General features: G+C 49.8%; 8 protein-coding genes and 1 non-coding gene across 9 annotated transcripts; 5 read left to right on the forward strand and 4 right to left on the reverse strand.

Moving 5' to 3' along the window:
• The first annotated feature begins 6,261 nt into the window (after positions 1-6,261).
• On the forward strand, positions 6,262-7,580 carry BDP55DRAFT_676772 (uncharacterized protein). The gene is made up of 7 exons (XM_060575842.1): positions 6,262-6,284; positions 6,341-6,413; positions 6,469-6,505; positions 6,563-6,696; positions 6,753-6,903; positions 6,964-7,034; positions 7,129-7,580. The coding sequence occupies exons 1-7, from the start codon at positions 6,270-6,272 to the stop codon at positions 7,320-7,322; spliced, it is 675 nt and encodes a 224-aa protein (XP_060425227.1). The 5' UTR covers positions 6,262-6,269; the 3' UTR covers positions 7,323-7,580.
• Positions 7,581-7,757: 177 nt separating this feature from the next.
• BDP55DRAFT_676774 (uncharacterized protein) lies at positions 7,758-9,123 on the forward strand. The gene has a single exon (XM_060575843.1). The coding sequence runs from the start codon at positions 8,118-8,120 to the stop codon at positions 8,853-8,855; it is 738 nt and encodes a 245-aa protein (XP_060425228.1). The 5' UTR covers positions 7,758-8,117; the 3' UTR covers positions 8,856-9,123.
• Positions 9,124-9,808: 685 nt separating this feature from the next.
• Positions 9,809-10,285, forward strand: BDP55DRAFT_507629 (uncharacterized protein; the record flags this gene model as incomplete). Its single annotated transcript, XM_060567681.1, has 1 exon — positions 9,809-10,285. A coding segment is annotated over one exon (477 nt), but the record flags the coding sequence as incomplete, so codon positions are not given.
• A 637-nt stretch (positions 10,286-10,922) lies between these two features.
• Positions 10,923-11,897, forward strand: BDP55DRAFT_561026 (enoyl-CoA hydratase/isomerase; the record flags this gene model as incomplete). The annotated part of the gene is made up of 1 exon (XM_060570044.1): positions 10,923-11,897. One exon carries the CDS (start codon positions 10,923-10,925, stop codon positions 11,895-11,897), a length of 975 nt encoding a protein of 324 aa, XP_060425230.1.
• A 192-nt stretch (positions 11,898-12,089) lies between these two features.
• On the reverse strand, positions 12,090-12,185 carry BDP55DRAFT_t280. The gene has a single exon. It is a non-coding gene; the product is annotated as a tRNA-Arg (tRNA).
• A 267-nt stretch (positions 12,186-12,452) lies between these two features.
• BDP55DRAFT_561065 (uncharacterized protein) lies at positions 12,453-13,201 on the reverse strand (the record flags this gene model as incomplete). Its single annotated transcript, XM_060570048.1, has 2 exons — positions 12,453-12,829; positions 12,886-13,201. 2 exons carry the CDS (start codon positions 13,199-13,201, stop codon positions 12,453-12,455), a joined length of 693 nt encoding a protein of 230 aa, XP_060425231.1.
• A 915-nt stretch (positions 13,202-14,116) lies between these two features.
• Positions 14,117-15,067, forward strand: BDP55DRAFT_560956 (uncharacterized protein; the record flags this gene model as incomplete). The annotated part of the gene is made up of 1 exon (XM_060570037.1): positions 14,117-15,067. One exon carries the CDS (start codon positions 14,117-14,119, stop codon positions 15,065-15,067), a length of 951 nt encoding a protein of 316 aa, XP_060425232.1.
• BDP55DRAFT_676785 (P-loop containing nucleoside triphosphate hydrolase protein) lies at positions 14,888-18,103 on the reverse strand. Its single transcript, XM_060575844.1, has 6 exons — positions 16,629-18,103; positions 16,466-16,576; positions 16,246-16,401; positions 16,119-16,184; positions 15,797-16,063; positions 14,888-15,719 (listed from the first exon to the last, which is right to left on the reverse strand). The coding sequence occupies exons 1-6, from the start codon at positions 17,899-17,901 to the stop codon at positions 15,370-15,372; spliced, it is 2,223 nt and encodes a 740-aa protein (XP_060425233.1). The 5' UTR covers positions 17,902-18,103; the 3' UTR covers positions 14,888-15,369.
• A 512-nt stretch (positions 18,104-18,615) lies between these two features.
• BDP55DRAFT_676786 (general substrate transporter) lies at positions 18,616-21,480 on the reverse strand. Its single transcript, XM_060575845.1, has 13 exons — positions 21,170-21,480; positions 21,055-21,097; positions 20,744-20,966; positions 20,613-20,675; positions 20,485-20,557; positions 20,428-20,432; positions 19,962-20,361; positions 19,863-19,892; positions 19,559-19,806; positions 19,460-19,506; positions 19,308-19,404; positions 19,104-19,254; positions 18,616-19,020 (listed from the first exon to the last, which is right to left on the reverse strand). Exons 1-13 carry the CDS (start codon positions 21,329-21,331, stop codon positions 18,844-18,846), a joined length of 1,719 nt encoding a protein of 572 aa, XP_060425234.1. The 5' UTR covers positions 21,332-21,480; the 3' UTR covers positions 18,616-18,843.
• Between the last annotated feature and the right edge of the window lie 325 nt (positions 21,481-21,805).

Raw genomic sequence — 21,805 nt, forward strand, 5'->3', positions numbered from 1 at the left:
TATTTGATTTTGGTGGAAGTCCGTAATGTAGACTCAAGAAAGGTCATTCACAAGTATTGTCCACGTGTGCATTGTGAGGGAAATACCTCTCTCTTCAAGTGAGACACTGCTTCGCAGCAAGTGAGAAGTTAGCACAGGCTATTGATAATTCATCTACTTAGGGTTCAATCGTTGATAGATTGATATCGGTGTGGCTAACCCAATCTCTCGAATCCGCGGAACGCTGCATCGTTCGTGACAAGACTTGACGATGAATCTGATACAAGGCATTTTCTAAGTTTATCTAGAAACTTTCGCGTAGCTAAGGCAAACCCACTAAGCTGGCTATGCCTATTCCTCGTCTTATCCCGTGACGCTAACCTCGGCAACCTGAGGCGAATTTAGCTGCCCAGGCAGGTGAAGTAAAGGAGAATATCCCACCGGAATGCAAGAAGTATGTGCTGCAACTATTTGTCACTCATGCGAGAAATTGGGTGTGTTCATGTCGCATGGTCAAAGACATCGGCGCCTTTTCTGCATTTAAGCATGACAAATGCCCGTCAGGTGTCATATTTGCACAGCATCAAGCACGGTGATATTGCAAAAGGCCCAGTATGAGCCACACAACATGAGTGGCGTATAGTCTGCCATAGCAACCGCCGTCAAATGGATCTCGATTCGCTGTGTTAAGATGTAGAACCGTCACCATTTGTGTGATGTCATCCATGCACGTACGTTACTTGTTGGGACAGTCTCCTACATGGGAGGACTATGGTCTTGTACTTGTTCGTGTGAGTAGAGAAGTAGCATATTATTGACGGCTTGCATGAATGTCAGCTTTTCTTTACAGGAGGGGCTCTATTCCATGAGTCGTGACAGTGAATCCAAAGAAGGAGGATCCTGTGCGTTTTCTACATCTAAGAAAGAATTACAGAGTAAGTTTGAAGACATATCGTTCTTTAGAAGCGTTTAGTTTGATCAACCGAATATAATCCAAATTCTTTCTTTAGGTCACCAAGGTTGCCGTTCCTTCTATCTGAGTAAGATTTCTAAGACACTTCTTAAGCACTGGTCTACTAATTGGCGATTGGACTAGGATCTGGCATCTTTGGATATCATTTATGAAAAGATAGAGTCGTTTCACTCGTTTCAACATTATGCTAGTACCTGTACGTTGACTTGTGAATACTTGGAGCCTGTTTTAAGATTCACCAAATCTCGTATACATGTACACCTGATATTGACAGAGTCGACTGTAAGCTCTCTTGTGTGCACCGTGAAATGGAAGCCGCAAGTATTTGCTCACCGGGTCAAGTGAAAGTCCAATCCGTTGGTACTTGACGGTATTGTGATAGCCACTTGCATGCATTCCATACTTCCCTTCTGCATACCAGTAATATCATCATCGAAATGTATTGCAAGGACACCTACTTGTAGATTGCGCCTTCGTAACTGAAGACGTGAATCACCGGTGTAAGTGCGCTAATCGCTTTGTTTCAATCATAAATACGATGCTCAGCAGTTCAAAACTCAGGATTTATGGGCTCCTCGCAAGATCGCAATAATCAAGTTGAAAGAATATTCTGACAGAAATAGTCCATGTGACTTCAAGAAATTTGTATCCAACTCAAGGAGCCACGTATCCATCAAATTCGAAGATAATCCCAGCGAAACCTCTGGATGCCAATTGTCTTTAGCAAGCGGTGAATCACATCAGAAAACTTCGTGAGTACTGCCTCTAACGGAAGGTTTAATGGGCTTGGTCGGAGCCTCGGAGGTCTTGATCGCAAATCGCATTGAACCGGGCTTTACCGTTAAGCTTGTTGCCTACGTCCCGTACTAACAGCCATGAAGAACTGAACTCCGTACTATTGTCATATATAGCACTTGGGAGGTACCTAAAGTACTTAGAAATCATAATCGGCTTTCGCACCGGTCAACCGCAAATAATCCACTCAAAAGAGAGATAAGTGCGTAGAGATAATCGCTGCATGAGTCGGTCGATAGGAGTGACTTGAGTATCCTTTGTCTTGAGATCAATTTGACCTCTACGCATCGTGAGCCACTTTGAGGCCGTTCTCTTCGGCCACCTGTTATTGGTAAACGGACCGTCGGCCTAATCTTACGGCAGTGCCGCTTGGACGGCGCGACGACTTTCAATGTCCCGACTGCGCGTCGGTGAAACTTTGACAGCTCTCAGACATCATCAGATTAGATGTACGAACTTATACGCCCCCAGCGTAACCTAAGTAGTGAATTGCTCTCTGGGGCAGTGACGCTGATGTCTGCACCTCACCAAGCGCCGAGAGCAATAAAGGCTTTGCCGCATGTCCTGTGACAATGCCGACGCGCCTAGATGGACTCTTCAATACAAAAGTGCCACTTGAACTACCAAAGTCTATATCCGCGGAACGTTGTTGTCGAAATCGGGGACAGTCCTAGTCGGCCTACAAGAAAAAGGCGAGGCTCACCGGCAGTGAGTGTCAATGTAGACAGAGTATTTGGCAAGGAGCTCTACGGGTTCTAAGATTGGGGTGGCTCTTGTGTGTCACGGCCACGGGAGAAATTCGCAGTTTCTGCCACCATGAACCCAGCCTCTGTGATTGGATTGCGAGTACCATGCCTTTGATCAAGGCCTCTCAAGCTACTCCAGGTCCGGATCTTTGGATCAAAATGAAAGAAGGACTCAACTGGTCGTCGGCTTCGAAGCGACCATGAGGTACTTGCGAATGCCTTTCCAAAAGTAATGTGCCTTGCTGAACAGGAAGTGAACACACTTCAGCCGGATATTTTAGAGAGATAAATTACCAAAAAAGAAAAAGAAAAAAAGACTAGTATCATTGACTACCTTGAACGAAGAGGACTCTATTAAAACTGGACAGCACTTTTGTCACGCTTCACGACACCGCCTACTCGGCTCAAATGATTAGCAATATTGCCTGCCGGGATGATGGGATTTGTGACATCCCAAAATGGCAAAGGCCTCGTGCTAAAGGCCTCGTGCTCGAGTGAAAGGTATGTCTCGCTGTCATACCAGAGCGAGTCAGCTGAAGTCTAGACTCCGGCCACGGGAGAGGGGGATCCTCACGCAACGGCAAGAAACCGCAGTCTATCCCGATAATCAACTGCCGATAACTGTAACTGGAGTGTGCAAAGGCAGATGCGGGTTGGAACATCGTCACACAACGGCTAGTCGGATCTCTGACGGCCGTTGATAGATACAGCCCGCTGATAAGCCTGTCCACAGAATCTCAGGAATTACAGCACGTCCCGGACACCAAGTCGACTCTACCGCTGCCACTACAAAACAGGATGTTTACGGTAACATGCTCCCACCAATCAGCCAGCGCATAAGAATTCTCAAAAGGGCAAGTAAACTGTCCAAAGGGTCTGTGGAAAGTCTAGTCCAGACCACGGACTGGCCTTTTGCCGGCCTAAAGTGATCCTCAGCCCTAGGGAAGCCCCGCAAGAGTCTAAACAGACACTGGTGCATACGGCGCTCAGTAGGTGCGAAACCAAATCAACTGCCCGGCAGCCCGAATCACCAAGGTTGGGTACCGATGTGTGGGGGTGCCCCGGACGCCAAGACAACAGTTCTTTGTCCCCTCCCCTCCCCCTCAACCCTCAGTGCCCATCCCACGGGAGTGGTAAGTGACTCCGACCCGTCGGAAGAATCCGAACTAGAGTTCGAGAAGGTCGGGAGAACCCAGGACTCAATCCAAGACTCAGGCCGAGGCCAAGATTGCTGCCGCTGTCACCTGAAGAAAATGCCATACAAGTTGACGCGTTGCTGGATCACCTCCCAGAGGCCGTGTGACGATTCCTAGAACGTTTCATTGCGTTGTTCAGTCTTGTTGGCGTTGCTTTCATGGAAAGCTTCGTGTTGGGCTTTGGATTTCTACACTGCTTGCCATCATCTAAATCCCAGGTATATCAGCACTCAATGGTAAATGGAAATGTGCTGCGGGCAGTCATTTTCCGTCTTCCATGTAGTAACTCCTTCACGTTCGAGAGGTTATAGAATGGTAAAACGATGCATGTGGGTGGATGAGCCTTCGCGGGAAAAGTTTCCATCTTTGTAAGGTGTGCTACATCCAGTCTGCACCTACACCCAGAAACGTGTCTATGACGCATATTAACGGGCAGGACAACCAGTACCGCCTCATGCATCACGACATTGTCTGCCCGGTCAGCAGAACCGTTGAAGCCAAATCAGCCACACAAGCCATGCGGCCAGAACCCCGGCGGCACGGTGCCGACTAACATGTTGACGAACTGGCGCCAATGCACTCAGGTCATCAAACAGCATGTGTGAATCAAATCAATAAACCACGCGATTTTGGACCGTCGTCTCTTTGAAGATGAATAAGGGCTCGAGTTTGATCAGAAGGACTAGATTGCAAGTGAAGCCTAAACTATTCAGTATGTAATACTGAGCGGATCAACCGGAGCTTACGGTTGGCGTAGCGTATGTCACCCCGCAGGGGAATCAGGGACGTTCCTGGTATCTCCCACGAGATGCTACCGTTGCACACAAAGGGGCTGGAATACGATTATTCCAAGGCTTGTGTGGGATGTTGATACCCTCAGAGATGGGCGACCGAGGAACTCACGTCCGAGCTGCATGCCATAGATTTAGATCCAGTACCACATCGGGTTGATGTATCAATCGCCGCTAACAGGAGCTATGACACTCCTCCTCACGAGCAGTCCAAACACTCGATCGGCTCGCAACATATCCACTGCAGAGCTTAGGCCCGGTATCGTCTCTTTGAATGACCCCGTTTGGAGCTTAAAGTTTCCCCCGGTGTACAGAAACGGGCTGCTAGGGGAAATGGAAACCTCACAAGTGTGGGATGAGGGTGCCACGCATTCTGCCCGGCAGGCATCGCTGAATCCCTCGCGAAAATCTCTTTGGTGAGGGCAGGAGACGAAACAATAGTAGGCGTTCACTATGACTAGCTTCTGCAAAGGCTTTAGGCGGTCCTTCTGCAGCTTGCTACCGTGGTATCCTGCGAAGGTTATAGCCCCTTGGGGTGACAATCGTCTCAAGTATGCTGCAGTTGCTGGCTGCGGCGAATAATTTAAGCGTCGGCTTCGAGCAATGTCCGAATATCAACAAACACTGTGGACTGCGACCATCAAGGATGTTAATTAGTCGAGATTGAGGGCGATGCCGGGCACCATGCGCGCCGGACTTGCGCTATGGCAGCAGAGTAGAGAAGCTCACATTGGCAATTCTTGGCCTTGGCAGCCGCAAGCTCTTTACATCGAGCACGCCCAGTGTGATGGTCACTTGTTTGGAAAAGGCTACGAGGATGACGGTGCCAGCAAAGCGGTAAGCTCATCTGAAAACATCAACAGGCCAGACTGAATATTCGACCGAAGTAGTCCAAACCAAAAACCGAGTCATACCACCGTCGTAAGGCTTCCTTCAGAACCTTATCTACGAATGGCAGTCCAACCCTATTGCACAAGAGCCCAGCGGCAACGCCTCAAACCTTAAGCCTCCCTACACGTGCACTCGACCGCACCTTGCCTTCATCAGTCTGAATTCTACTTATACTAAGGCACGCCAGCTGATACATTTCATGGCCCATTGGTCTCAGGATCTCACCATTCAGCACATGTCGCCAAGCGTTGGTATTGAAGGATACCGGCATCGAAACGAGGTCAGAGGTCCTCCTCCACCGTGAAACTCCTTTGGCGAAATCCTCCTTCAAGATGGACGACATCGGATCGACAGCTAGCGAGACGTCGAGTAGCCCAAGACACGAGATCCGCCCCGAGCAGATCATCAGCCTTATTATCGCACCGATATCGTCTTGCCTCTTGGCATATCTACTTCGTGAGGGAATCGTTGTTGCTAGGTTATCGACAAGGTCTAATGGCTTTCAAGGTCACCAGTGGTCCGCGATCAAAGATTGGCGTCCGTTGCCATGGACAAGATGGCGTAAGGAGCGGCACTTCGAGAAGAGTCTGGGACATTTTGGGCTGACAGAAATTGCCGCAGTTGTGTTGTTCATCTACCTCTTCTCATGCCTATTCGTTTTCGGGTCATGGGTCTTCCAGCTTTTGTTTCTGGCTGAGCTTCGAATGGATTCCACACCATGTTCAGCTGCGGGCATACTGTGCCTGACTGCTTACGTCGTAATCAAAGTAAGTTGCAATTCAATTTCGTCGTTGGTGGCAACGCTAATTTCATAAAAGGCTGTAAGTTCAATGGTCCTCCATCTCCAATGGTCGAATTTTGGCCGATCTGACTCTCCAATCAGCTCGTCTACCTCTTCATGGTTGATAAAGCGGTAAAACTCTACCCCAGTAACCCCCCGATCTCAATCCCGGCTAACACTTTGACCAGCATGTTATCCGAGGCACTACCAAGTCTCGTCTCAAGTCCAAATTGTATGTATTCAATTCGTTTGTCATGCTGGGTATGTCCATGTTCCAAGCCCAGTTACCAAACTGTCCTTGACCGACCACTATTAGCTGTATACGGCATTATAGCAACGTTCAACTTTGTCTCGTGAGTGTCCTCATGCTCTGTACCCGGAACTTACACTGACAACTGCTGCGCTACTAGCCGAGGCTCCCGGTACGACAAGGACAATGATTTATGCATCATCGGGCTAGAGCGCACCATCCTGTTGCCCGTCATCTTCTTTGACGCTGTTATCAACGTGTATCTGACATCTCTATTCCTGGTTCCGCTCTTAAGTAAGTCATGTTATTTCCTCAACTTCAATGAACAGGCTCTAATACTCGATCACTAGGACTACACTCGATTCAAATATCGATGATGAAGCCGTGGACGATGCATGAGAATACGCTTCACTTCTCCCGAGTTCCGCCTAACGTGAGGCTACGGAGACTCGCGTTACGAACTTTCGCTGGTGTCCTTGGCACCTTGGCTATCAGCATTGCGTAAGAACATCTAAATGATAGTGCAAAATTGTTGATTTGACTAACAATAATTTCTAATAGCAACTTGTCAGTATTGGTGGCTTTGGAAGGCGAAATAGTTTGGCTGTGCCTCACCTGTTGCAACACAGACAGTAAGTTTACTCTCAATCTTACCCTTGGTACCTTACTTCCTGCTCTCTGGGGTCTTACTACATTCTTTCTTGTCAGACTCTAACTTTTTCTTAGTTCTCTTCACTGCGTTTGTCATCCATTGGATCAACTCCAGTGGCAAAGCTGCACCGAAGTCTAATGTTGAGGTTGTTCCCACCCCAATCCCGCCGCCACCATCAATGGAGCTCGGCGAAAAGGAAGCTGTTACTTTTACTGAAGTATTTGATCAACGACGAAAGTCTTACGACGATCATGATCACGAGCCATAGTCTTATTCTCGTTCTGGTCATGGTATGGTTGGGCACCGTTCCTGAGGAGAACGCACCTATATGTAGCCACCGGACCTCTTTATGGAAACGGCCTTGTATCGAACATTTGATTCCCCCCATGGTTGAGCGTATTGAGTGGCAAAAGCATTGCATAAAGTATTTGGTTGCCTTTCACTACACGTATTTATCCAGCGTGCTCACGAGAAGAACATTAACCATAAAAAGAAAAAAGAAAAACCTTGCCTCTGCTCGTGTCTGCATGACAATAGTACTAGTCATGGCATAAGAGCGCTGCTCTTCTTACCAGGCTGCAAGAATTCAGTCTCGGGACTGCGATCTAGGCAGCAACAGCTTACGCGTCGTTCAACGGGTGACGCGGAATTCTCTAGCCAACTACCCGCTTTAAAAAAAGAATTGTACGAAGCAAACGTTGAAGCAGATTTCAATTCCGTTTGGTTGCCTGGACTGTCAAGTTCAAGAGGACGAGTCCGGCATCGTCAGTTAGGCCATCATGATACCATCGATGAAGAAGTCTAAAAATGCTTTGAAGGCAGCAGTTTTGAACTCGGCATCATCGGTCAGACTAGGTTGCTGCCTTCGCACCTTCATGCCGTATATCTGTTGCACTATATCAAACTTACTTTAAGGATGCCGCCGGCAAATCTGAGCTGAGTGTATGTAGCACACTGTGACAGCCCCGAGGCTTCCCTGCCGCCAAGAACACCTCGGTCTTGACCACTGGTCGCGAAAGGCCGTGTATTCTGCCCGACAAGCGACCGAGTTACCCTCAAAGCAATGTCGCACACCCTCTACGCCACCGCTGCCATTGTATCCTTTACAATCGTGGTTTTGCTTTCAGCGCAGTTCTCTTCCCGAGCCGACCCCCCCAGCCGGCCGGCAGAGACCATGCCGGTCGAAGCAGCGTCGTCAGCATTGGACGCCGGACATAGCCAAAGACGCTGTCGATGCGCGGAAAGACGAGCAGAATACTATTTACGCAAAGGACTGAGGCGCGAAGAACGTCTTGTCGCCGCGTTCAACGACGCAGGGCGGCTTCTCCTCGACCGCCGCACGGCATTCGGCGTCAGTCACTGGACCACAGTATACGGGTACCCAAGCACTGGTGGATGTTATACACTGAAGTGCGACGGCGTGGAACTCGACTTCCTGGGCCTGAGCCGCTTTGAGCCTACGTTTAGGTCAGGGGATCCGGAGGAGGAGGATGCGCACTGCGCAAGGATGGTGAAGCTTGGACCAAACTGGTGGAAGAGCTTGACGCATTATCTAGTCAACCAGTCATTTGGAAATGCCACGTGGGAAGATGCTGTTGTCATTGCTGGTTATCCAGTCTCGGGTGGTCTCTGGCTGTTGAAGACTACCAGGGCAGAGGCAGCCAACGCCGGAGCTGCAAGAATCCACAATGCGAGGAGCATGGAGGAACGGTGCCTGCTGATCGAAACTTGTGACGGGAGGTTTTACAAAGAAAGTAAAAAGATTCCAGAGCTCGTCGTTATGACACTAGGCGTGCACTAGATGTAGGGGCATACGGTCAATGGAAGACACGGAATTCAGCGGCATGGCAGTATCAACTGTGATGAGCGAAGTTGACATGGTGTTAATCTGAGTTCTTTTGCCTGTTTTGAGAAATTGAGTTCTGGGGTTGAGACGCATGCCGGCTTGTCGACTGGCAGATATCCCCCGATGGTATGACCGTGACCTGGAGAGATCATCTCCTCTGGATTAGCCACTGCTGGATATACCACTAAAGTGTGAAAAGGCACATTGGTGAAGTATTTCTCTCATAAAGGGGCCGATAGCATCTCAAATATCGAGCAATCTACCCCCAACATCTATACAAACCGTGTGGGAAGGACACAAGACACAGCGATAACATGTAGTGAAAGCTCCATGTCTGTGCGATACAATGACCAAGCTCTATTTTGATCAAAGCAACTATTACCGCGACATTCTTGTCACTGTTGTCTGGTAGTTCAAATGACTAAGGCAGCAGCCAACAGACCATACCACGGTCCTAGACCAGGCATAGGTAATCTCCTAGCGCGACTCATCCAGGCAGCCAGCCAGGCGGGTGTTGACTGCATATCTCGGCGAAACAGGCATCAGTCGGCGTTTTGCTAGAAAACCAGGGGAGTGACCGAATCGCCCTCATGATTAAAGTTTCAATTTCCCGAGATGACCTGCGGCCAGCCATCCACAAAAAAATGGCCTTGAATATCCTTACTGCCCCTGTACAAATATTGCTCAAACCGTCGCAAGTTGGAGTTGAGATGCCACATATCCAAACAGGTGTACTGTACTCCTTAACAATTGCCTCTTATTTCTACGTTACCGTCAGGTTCGTAGCCTGGGCTCTCGAGTACTACCGAATTATGACGATCATACCATCTTCAGAGGGCTATGATGACGACGATGGCGGCAGTTGTTCTCGCTGTTCCTACTGCCGCGGCTACAAGGACGAGACAACACCTGAACAGAAGTACAGAACCTCGTTCGGGCTGAGATCTGGCACAGTGGTACGAGGATGGCCAAGCCATGGCGGAATCTTTTTTCTGAACGACTGCCTCGGCGTGGACCTCGAGTTCCTTCGCCTCGACCGTTTCGAACCTGCGTTGAGATCAGAGGACCAGGCGGAGGAAGATGCGCACTGCCAGAGGATGCGCATGCTTGGTGCAGTGTGGTTTGAAAGCGAACACCCCTACGAACTGGAAGATTATTCAAACTTTGGCGACTACCCGATAACGTCTCGAAGAAGCGATCATGTCATTGCCGGGTATCCAGCAACGGGGGGCGTCTGGGTTCTCCGGACCTTTGAGGAGGACGGTCTGAAAATTGGACTCGGTCGAATCAAGAACGCCAACGATATGGAAGAGAGGTGCAGGGTCATTCAGAGACTTGGAGGGGTATTTTACGAAGACCCTTTCGAATCACCCGAACTGGATCTTCGACATGAGTTTCCGGACCCGAAGAGAAAAGGGACTGTGATACACCACATGATACGCCAGACGGTTCCAGAGGAGTTGAAGTTGGAAATACGCCAAAAGTCATAAGAAGTCAAAGTAGATTACGATTAATGAGTTGCATTTATATGCTTCGAATTTCTCCTCTTTACGAGGTATTCGGGCCATTAACACGTGGATTGGGAGGCAGAAAAGCCAAGACTCGGCCCAGCCAGAGCACAGGCGATCTTGCCAAGCAACCAGTTCAACTGGACCTCTTTGGCCGTAAAAGGGCCGACGGTCGATCTATGGATACATAAGCTTACAATTGAGTTGATTTCAGTTGCAGCGGAGAAGATGGCAACTACAAAAACTGCTCATAAAGGCATGCACTGTTTTTGAGGCGGGTGGAAGTAGAATGCCACCCACCTGTGGAGGGAGCGAGAGTCTAAACTCTCTCGGGGTAAACGGTTTCCTACTTGTAGCCGTATTCCACCAACCTAGATTAGTTAGACCCCGTATGACAGGAAAGCTAACTAACACATGTCACAATGGCACTTGCCTTGCATCCATCAAGTCTTCTACTTCTTCTACCTACATGTACCCTATCGCCTGATGCTGACTTTAAAGGCTATAATCTCCGATGCAGCTCCCAAAGCTTCCGGCGAAAGCCGCATACATCCATCTTCGAAACCCAGCAAGGCGTAACGCCCTGAGTCTGGAAATACTCGAAGATCTCCGCACGCAGCTCCTCGCGCACCTTACGTCACCATCATCCGGCAGAGTTCTAACGCTCCCTCCCTCCAGACCCTCGATCTTGCGGGAGCTTGAAAAGGCAAGCTCCGCGTCTGACTCGAAAGACAGGTGCTCTTCGGGGTACAGCTGGCTCGTCGATGCCGCAGAATGGAACCGAGAGCGAGCCGGGCTACCGAACGTCCTTGTCCTCCGCAGCAGCCCGGGGCCAGTCTTTTCCTCGGGCCACGACCTCAAACACCTCGCCTCGCTCTCGCGTGTCGAGGTGAAGCGCACGTTTGCCCTCTGCGCCGAAGTCATGTCTCTCATTCGCCAGAGCCCAGCGCCCATTATCTGTCCCATTCATGGCCTCGCGACGGCCGCCGGGCTGCAACTCGCGCCGTCGACAGATTACCCCATCGCCCTATCCACCACCGAGTTCCAGCTGCCTGGCGCTAGCATAGGGTTACCGTGCACGAGTCCTGTAACGGCGGTATCCCGGCGCCTATCACCAGGCCAAGCTTACCGGCTTCTTCTCACCGCCGAAGCGATCACCGCTGACGAGATGCGGGGTGCCGTCGATGTGGTACCGACGCCCGAGCACGCAGAGTCCACGGACACGGCTGCCGCCGCCTTCGAGGGTCGTGTTGCGGAGGTGGTGGAGAGACTTGCGGGGTCAGCGGGTCAGCCGATGGCCCTCGGTAAATGGGCTTTTTGGACACAGCTCGGCATCAAGGGTGACGGTACTGACGGTAGAGGAGGTGATGGTTATGAGGATGCGGCAAGCTGGGCCGGACGAATCATGGCGCTTCATGCGAGGAGTGCTGATGCCCGAGAAGGCATCGCATCCTTCACGGAGAAGCGCAAGCCGCAATGGCAGACTTGAAGACCTGGATGACTGGCCGGGACCGGGTGGTTGGCCGTAAGGACGGCCCCGCCCTCGTTCGCTCTGTGGAATCACCCCACCCGGGACCGCCGGGGCCCACTTTAGAGAAAATTCTGTCTGATGATCACGATGTTTGCAACTCTGCATGACATACAAAAAAGTCTTGACCACTCGCTTCCAAGTACAAAAGAATGACCAACGTGGGGCTCGAACCCACAACCCCCAGATGACCACAACTCGTACATGAGCTGGTAGAAGTCTGATGCGCTACCATTGCGCCAGCCGGCCGATATCCATGGTTTGAACTGATGCTGAGATCAAGCTCCTGTGGAGTTGTTGATTCGAAGCTCTAAATGGACCTAAGTTTCACCAACTTCACGGTTTGAGCATCGCCACCCCACAGCCCCACTACCACTTGAGCCTCAGAACATACCTGACTCTTCGTATTCCATTACTCTTTCCCATTTTTGCGTTGAGTTCCGCAGTAGACACATCCCAAGTGAAAAGGTCCACCATTTTGACTTGGATAAACATCAATTCGCACAGAGTTACTGCCTAGGCCGAGGAACTCATCCCGACTGCCTCTCTAAGCATGATGGGCTGTGTGTGCTTGCCGTCGTCAAAAGTCTGTCTTCCAATTTCCTTGAAGCCGTACTTTCTATACAGAATAGCTCCGGCGTTACTAGCCTCGAGAACCGTAGGCACAGCTTCCTCTTCGCTACGGTCCAGGCCCCATTGAATCAATCCCCTCCCAATACCGCGACCTCGGGTGCTTGGAGATACGCCAAGCCAACAAAGACGCCATCGCTCGGTTGGATACATGCTCTGGGCTTTGTTCAGCTGTCCCATTAACTCTCTGACTTTTCTGGCAGGCAGAGATCCGACTAGAAGCCGATGCCAGTATTCCAAGACCACCTGCAGCATCATGAATCCTGCAAGCACAAATTAGTAAATCTAATAATGCTGGTATAATTGAGCTGAGACTGACGTTTTCCTAGGCTATTGACCTGCCACGACTTTGCATTCTCGGTAATTCCATGCCGTTGCCAAATGCCGAGGCCAACATATCCGCCCTCTCCAGTCTCGGAAATATCTCTAGCAACAGTTATCACGGTACCGGCCTTCGCCATCTCATACTTGAGAATGAGTCGCCATATCACACGAACGTTCTCGATTCTGCCATCGTGACGCTTGGTGAACAGCATCGAGAAAGCCGGATCATCGACCCAAATGCGGCACGCGAGTTCGATCAAGTGGTCTAATTGTATGGGTGAGACATCTCGGAGCACTGTTGTCGATGCCATTACGTGAGAGCTATGCTGGAGAAGTCTCAAGTCAGGAGAAAAGAGTGTGTCCAATTGTCTTCATACATCAACTCCGAGAGTCGGAGATCTCAAAATGTTGGTGAGGGGAACATCATGCAATGTTTTGTGAGTGGCCTGTTTGTTTAGCCCTGATGCGACTTGCTTAGCTCATCGATCCCATCAAGACGATTTATTGGTAGTTCGTTCTGCCAGAGGTTTTCTCGACGACTAATATCGGTCTACCAAAGTCCCTTTCTGCTCGGGTCTTTGGTACTGGACATTTGAAACTTTGAAGCCGAGTGTATGCCAATGAGAGCATCATTGCGACGTTCGAGTTTGATTGGCTAAGTCTGACTTCACTTCTTAGTCCTCCAAGGGATTGCAGAAGTTACGCATCGGGATGCAGTATTTGGCAATTTGCTAAAGCCTATGATCTTTTCCAAGGCTCGAGTTGTTTCATTTACGGTCGTTGATAACGCCAGGGTCATCATCGAATAGCTACGTGAGGCAGCATAGGAAGTAGGATGAGAAGTTCTAGGCATCGAAATTGTTCATCCTTCGTCTGGATCATTTCAATGCCATTTGGATGCGCAAAGGGACGGTTGGGCCGTCTCACTCCTTGAAGGAACAGTCAATGCGACCAGCCACGTTGGTGCGACATCGAACAACGCCATCGCCGCCACAGACCCGGAAAAGAAATGAGACTTTAATTTGAGAGGTTCTCAATGAGCAAGGCATGCCGTTGTTTGAACACGAAAACATTGCCTCAGTTCCTGAGCTCATGTATAATATCTTCAGATTTCCACATTCCGTCCGATTGACTTAAACCTGCATTATTCAGAGCTTCATTTTTCAAGATCTTCCATTGATCACCGTTGATTTTCTTGTCAAATTCACACTCATTTGCACTTCAAAATGCTTCACAGCGTGGGATTCATTGCTTCAATTCTCCCTCTCATCGCAGCGCGCGTGACTAGGGACACGACTTTGACAGGTCGGGCAACCTACCCATTCAACAACCTCGTAGCTTACGGCGATGAGCTTAGCGACAACGGCAACGGCTCTTTCGCGCACGGCATCACTGGTGACCCAGCCAACGTCTACGGGTTCGGAACATGGACAAACGGCCCGGTCGCCGTGTCCTACCTCTCCGATCTTCTCCGGGTTCCGCTGACGGACTATGCATTCGGCGGTTGCTGCGGCGGAGGCGATTTCGGGGCGACCTTCGACAACACGTACACCAAGTCCAAGGCTGGGGCGACAGACATGATTGGACAAGTTTCCAACTACACCGGCCGAGGCGCCCCGGGTATTCGCTCTTCTCTGCAGTTCCTCTGGTTCGGCGAGAATGATCTTAGCATGCATACCGACGCCTTTTGGCTGGGCGATCCAAAGAACGCGCAGTTCGCAAACGACGCGGCAGCCAAGATCACGGCGCAGGTCAAGACCCTCATCGACAAGGGGGCACCGTACGTCATGGTTGCCAATATCTACCCGAAGCATCTTGCCCCGGTGACGCCCAAATATCTCTGCAGTACCAATGCCGACTGCGTCAAGACCTGGGGCCAGGTAATCCAGCAAGCAAACTCGGCTATACAGAAGAGCCTAGGACAATTCGGCAAGAAAGTCATCTACTATGACGTGTTTAGCTTCATGGTTCAGATTTTGGCGAACCCCAGGGCATATGGTTTCCCGAAGCCGCTGAACCTTTTCTGTGATGGAGATGAGACGGCGCAGTGGACGGACTGCATGATTGACGGACACGCAAACGAATACTTCTGGATGAACTTTATTCAACCAACGACTGCTGGACACAAGCTGATTGCTCAGGATATGAAGAAGACCATCGATGCGCACTTCACCTGAGGACTGGGCCGTTAACGGCGTTGATATGGCCTTTTCCACAGAGGCACCAGAACCTCACCGGAGCAAAGAAATATTCCATCCACATGTACATAGTTCTTTATTTGCTTCATCCTGTACAAGCTCGAGACTTCATTCCATATTCATTCGCATTCCGTTTGACGGATACGACGTATACTTGAACTTGAAACCTGAAGTACACTGTGCATCTATTATTCAACGGCGTCGCGAAAGCAAGGTCCAACTTGTTCAAAAGACAGATGGCACAAAGCAGCAAACTCCCGTATTCTCATCAATCAAGGTCGCTAGAAGTCTTCAATCTCGATTCCCTCGGTGATCTTCATGACTTTCTTTACGTCATCAAAGTTTACCGCTCTCCCGTCTTTCTTCGCCATGATGCCAGCCGTCTTCACAATGTTTCGAATACGGCGGCCATTCACAGGGATCCTAGACAGGGATCCAAACTCACTCCTTGATATGGTCGAGTCGTTTTTCTCCAAGAAAGTCTGCCAAATTGTCATACGGGAAGGTTCGTCCAATGCGGGATAGTTGATGTTGAGATGGACACGGGAGTAGATGGCAGGGTCAAGGGATCGCTCGCGGTTCGTAGTGAGGAAGAGGAGCGACGGATAGTACTCCAATTCTTTCAGAAAGCCTGCACGAAGTTTAGTGTCAGTCAGGTGAGTAAAACCTACAAGTGAAGAGGGTAACGCTTATGGCAGAGCTACTTACGAGAGACCATCCTGTTCCGTTTGGATGAAGCTTCACTGCGCTTCTCCAAGTACATATCGCATTCGTCAATCAGAAGAACGGCTCCCCAGCGAGCAGCGAGTTCAAATGCAGTTGTGAAGCTCATTGGACGTTCTGGGTCTCGGGGACGGGGACTCAAGGATTGATTCCTGTCATCATAGCGAACTAGGTTAACGTCGTTGTCGCGATCGTCCTCGTGGTAATCTCCCAACTCCATCTTGAACAGAGGAGCTTGGATTTTCTCGGCAACTGTTACGGAGGTCAGCTTCGTGTTCAGTTACTAAAGAGTCAGATTAAATCGTACCTGACTCGGCAGTGAGAGTCTTGCCCACGCCTGGATCTCCGGCAAGCAAGGCTACGAGCCCACCACCTACGGATTGTTAGCACTGTGCCTTTAACACATACATGCACCGATTGCCCCCTGAAGTGACCTTTGCCGTTGATCACGTCATCAAATGCAACCTTTTCCTTGACCTGACTCTCAACGAAAGCCAGAATCAAATCCTTGTATCCGTCCGGCAACACGAGACTCTCGAAGGGTTTCGTATTCCATTCGATATCGTGGATTCGGTCTACTTCAAAGCTTCCTATTCCAAAGGGTTACAAAAGGTTTCAAAGTTTAAGCGGTGCGCTGTTCTATCGGATACTTACTCCAGACTTTCTCCTTGAGATCAAATCCATCGACCTCGGGGTCTGTGAGCTGTAGATGAAATTCCGTTAGATTCTTTCTGGAGTTCTCCTCGATATCCTCATCACGTCTTCCTGAAAGGTGTGTTAATTGATGTTCTTTGGCACACAGGGGTTTCTGCCTTACTAAATCCCGGAGAGATGCTCCGACGTCTTCGGTCAGTCTCGATTACAACTGGGGATCTTCGTCTGGGCACGGCAGGTGGTACGTAATATGGGGAAGACCGTCGAGGCATGGGGCCTCGGAAAGGTCGACGACCGCCTCTTGGTCTCTCGTCCCACTCGTCAATGTACTCATCCAAAGGGACGTGTATGCCATTCGGGGGAGGTGAATCCACCGGAGATTGGTTGATGAGATCGGTGTACTGGCTGAAAAGTACCTCAAGCATTTCGTCACTTTTATCACGGATATATGCTGAGAGATATACCCTTCTGTGACTAGGATCGATCATCACCCGAAGCTCAGATTTCGGATCCTGTCCTGCGGGATGGTATGCTTTGTAATGAGTACCAGCCAGGTGTGCGTATTTGCGCCCTCGTTCTACAAGCTTTGTTTGCATTCCTGAGAAGTCGCGGAGATACTTGGCGGGGAAGGCAGGTAGACTGTCAATTGGGCGAGACCCTAGGAAATTTTCGATGGAGATGTCTTCGTGGACCGTGCCGAATCGCATCGCTGGATAACCCCAAGCAATATAGGAGAGACTTAGTTCTGTGGCGATGTCTCTCGCGGAGCATGATCGAAGGACGTAGAATCGGTCGTGACTGTCGTCGGCCGAGTAGATCAGCTCCCCGGGCGCGAATAAGATCCAGAGGTAGCTGAAGGTGATGACCCCGTGGCTAACGAGCTCCTTGTTCACGGCAAACGCCCCTGCCAGCTCGCGTTTGACCAAGCCCCTCAAAAGAACCAGTATTTTCTTCACAGTGTCGTCCTTCTCCTCCGCGACGGCCTTCTCGAAGCGCTCCCAGCGCCAGAAGAACTGGTGGAAGGGGGCCAAGAATGTAAGGTACTTGACTCGGTGGACGATGTTATCGTAGGGTTGGAAAACATCGATCAGAACTTTGCGGGTCGCCGCATGTCGAATTTCGATCGAGTGAATAGATATGATCGTGCCAGTGCGGCTGGCGTTTACTCGGCGTCGAATGATCAGGGGGCTGCCGCTGTCTTCATCGTCGTCTTCATCGACTTCGGTCAGATCGACCCCGTTTGGACAATCGTCCATCCAGTTGATGCAACACTGGCACTTCTTCGGGCCTTCGTAGAGATCCTGGATGACTTCCTTGCGGTCCTTCTGACTGATCTGAACGTCTTCCTCGATGCGAATGGCATCGGCCAAGCGTTCGATGATCGAGAAGTCATCGTCGCCCTTCAGCGCATCATCGGTCGTGGATTCGGGAGACATACTGATTCAAGAAACCTTACGGCGAGTCTAAAAGAAGGTCTGAGTCTCGGTATTCAGAGAAGAGGAACAGTTAGTGACGAGAGTTACAAGAGAAACGGTCCACTCGCTGAAGGTGCCGTACAAGACGACAATAAAGTAGGCCAAGAACCTCAACACACCGTGCATCTTTGTTCTAGCTCGAGCTAGCTGCTGCCTTTCAGCGTGCATTTAACTGGTCACTAAACTTGCTAGAGTTGTAGGGCTGTGAGACGCCATCTAGGCAGGATATGCAGATACTCGAGCATGGCAGCCAATCGTTCGTGTGGTGAAGGTAGTACCCCAAAAAAGGGTGCGGATGGATAAGCGCTAGTTCTCGTCTGCATACTACTAAACCATGTCTTCTCAAGGCAGATTTGAGGCTGACTTGTATGTCCGAATCACAACATATCGTGCGGGGTCCTTTTCGAAAGGTCTGGATGACTTGCAAAGTGGTGTAATAGAGGTATCATGCTATCAAGTTCTCTCATTTGAGACCACTTAGGATAACTTTATACCTTTACACAGAAGTGATCAATCTATAACCTTGATAGTTAGATGGTTAAATTGTGAAATAATTTTTAAAGGTAATTGACAAATACTGCAATAGGGTAACCGTTTGGTATGTAATCGTGTGGAGCTGAGTTAAGTTTGCCCCTTTAGAGATGTATGGGCGCACACGTTCTTTTCGAAAGATTTGCTAGAATGTATCCAATCTGTATTTGAATCCTAGGATGCAGGACAAGTTCCGTATGGCATGATTTACTTTACCTACGCTATTAGTTCCCCTCCTCCCACCATTCCACGAGACTAAGACTGGCGTGAAGCTACCAGGCCATAGCAGTACAGACCGACTTTCACATGAATGTGTTGGTGGATCTGCGTGCGAGTAGGTGGTGGTCATACTTCCGGTAGATCATGGCTCTCTTAATGGTGCTCGGCAGAAGCAGCGTCGATGTCCTTCTTCTCCAAGTCATCCGACTTGGAGTATCCGCCGCTCGGGGAAGCGCGGTTCAGGACTGCACTCAGGCCGATTTCGTTGTTGATCTCTTCCATTCTCTCAAAATCAGCAGCGGCAGTGCCTTCGGAGCCAAATACAAGGTCCTGCAGCCGAGATTAGCTAGGTATGGCAGTTTGGGACATATGTCAAAGGACAAGCGTCAATAGGGGACATGACGTAGACATACCATCTCTTCCAAAGATAAACGCTTAGTCTCTGGAACGACGAACCAGATGAATGCGGCACCAAGGTAAGTCAACAATCCGAACAAGACATATGTGCCATAGTTGATACTTGTCAACATATCTGGAGTGACCTGTCCAACAATGAAATTATTCCTGGATATTGTCAGCGATGAGCCAGTTTGTCTGTGTTATTTCTTCGAACTAACATCCAGTTGCTGGAAGCTCCGAGAGATACGCCATATGGGCGGGTGCTCAATGGCCAAACTTCGGCGATGATGATCCATGCACATGGACCCCACGAGTCTAGTATTGTCCATCATCAGTAATATTCTTATCCAGGATGGCCATGACAACTCACATCCGAAGTGAACCACGAACAGCCAAACCATACACACTGCAGCCCAGCTGAAGTAAAGAAGTCAGTACAGTCATTCATCAGTAATGGCAGAGACCGTACCCAGCAGCTGGTTGTTGATCAAACCTATCAATGTTCTTCGCAAGGATGACAGCAATGATGAGATGGCAGGTTCCCATGCCAATAGCACCAATGCTGAGGACAGGCTTTCGGCCGACACGATCAATCCAGAGAACTGCAGGAATCGTTGCAATAAACATGACCACGCCGACAACACCGGTGGCAAGCAAGCTTGTGGTCGTTTGACTCAGTCCCAATTGGCTGAAGATCTGAGGAGCATAATAGAGCACCTGGAGGTTTTGTCAGCTAAAATAACCACAGGGAGAATCAAGTTAGGGGCACTCACAGCGTTGATACCAGTCCATTGTTGGAAGAACTAGAATCTGTCAGCAATCCTTGCATTCAACCTGGTATTCCTGAAGTGATTGTTCGAGATCAGACTTACCATAGTTACAGTTGCGACAATGACTCGCTTGAACATGGCCTTGGTCTGGAAAAGAGCCTTGATGGCGACGAACTGCAACTTGAAAACGTTCCAAGCAGTCTGTTCTTTAAGATGAGGAAAGTGCTCGGCTGTGCTACGCTTCTCGAACAGCGACTGGGCTTTGATTTCGAGAAACTCCAACTCGATCAGCTCATGATCCTCAGGGAGGTCTCGGAGATTGGCAAGGATCTTCCTGGCTTCCGACTCTCTACCGTGGTGAATAAGCCATCGCGGGGAAAACGGCATCCAAATCATGCCCACAAAGAGGACGACAGCGGGACCTAATTGCAAGCAAATCGGGACAAGCCAAGCTGCATCAGACTGTGTGTCTTCAGTGGTGCCGCCGATGTAGTTACACCCGCTATTCAAAGGTCAGGTTTATCAGAACACGTCAAAGATGGAGTCTGGATGTAAGTGAAGAACATACTAGTCCTATGGAATATTAGAAGTATGGACAAGAGAGTAGACAGGGATAAATGCTTACAATCCAGAAGCTTATCATAATGCCAAAGGTGATGGCGAGCTGCTGTAGGGCTACAAGAGCGCCTCGGACCTCCCTATGCAAAGAATTTTGTCAGGGGTGAAGCGTTACGGTTGTCTTGTTTCACTCACGGCGGTGCACACTCCGAGTTGTAAAGTGGAACGATCATTGAAAGGCTTCCAACACCAATACCACTGGCCTTTACATCAGCATTGCTCAAGTCGCGGGGCAGTCGACATGGATCTAGCAGGAGATAACTTACGTGACAAATCTTCCTCCTAGAATAGCCTCATGGCCACCTGAAATAGATGATATTTGTACGATAACACCGAGCATGAAGACGCCAGTCGCGATGAGGACACCATATTTACGGGAGCAAACTTCAGCGATGAAGCCTGATAAGATAGCACCGACCCAGGCACCGAGCTCGAGAATTGACGTCAGCCAACCTTTCTGGGTTGGGTTCTTGGTGTATCCGTCCATGTCTAAAGTCGTGGGCTTATGTAAGCTGGTTGAAATTCCCAATAACGGCGGTCATATCGACTGCTACGTGAAATTGCAGGGGAATCTTACGCTTCTCGAACGATGGCATCGCGAGAATACCGGAGAACATGCCCTATCTGTGAGTAAGTAACTTGTGTCTACTGCACCTTTGTGCTTGTAAATCAGCTCAACAAACATATCTTACCTGGTTGTACCCGTATAAGACACCGCCGATGCAGGCAAAGGCGGCAATGCGGGCAACTTTCCAATTCTTTACAAGAGCCCTTGCACCGCTGGCACCCATCAATGCCTGCCGCCTCTGTAACGCAGCATCGTAAGCTGCATTGCCAGTCGAGTGGCCCCCCATGGTCGTGGGTCAATTTTTGCGATGGCACGTGACAAGGCACGGAGATCTGGACAGCGAACGGTCGATGCTGTCTGGTGGACTCTGTCGACGAGTGAAGCCAACGTCTTCGGTTGCAGTTTAACGAAGTGTTGGAACTGGATTTGTGTTTTGATGGGAACGTCGCCTCTTTTATCATCCTGTGAGGGAGCTAGGAGGTACAGCTGCAGGGTGTAAGCATTGCAGCATCTGGTACGATGATCTTTCTCGTTTCTTCATGGCGCGTTTCCACGCAAGTGACCCATGCCACCACCGGTGGAAGCGTAAACCAACGCAGATACGAAAACTATCGGCGAAGGAAACCAAACCCTTATTGAGCTTGCATGCCTGTCATTTGAAACACCTCTCGGTCGAATGTGACAATACGCCGAGCCTAGAGACTCCAGCCTGCACTATACCCCGCGTGGGAATGGCCATCAGACGACAGACCCTAGCACG

Source organism: Colletotrichum godetiae, assembly GCF_030913485.1.
Source record: "Colletotrichum godetiae strain CBS 193.32 chromosome Unknown BDP55scaffold_49, whole genome shotgun sequence".
NCBI classification, from domain to species: Eukaryota; Fungi; Ascomycota; class Sordariomycetes; order Glomerellales; family Glomerellaceae; genus Colletotrichum; species Colletotrichum godetiae.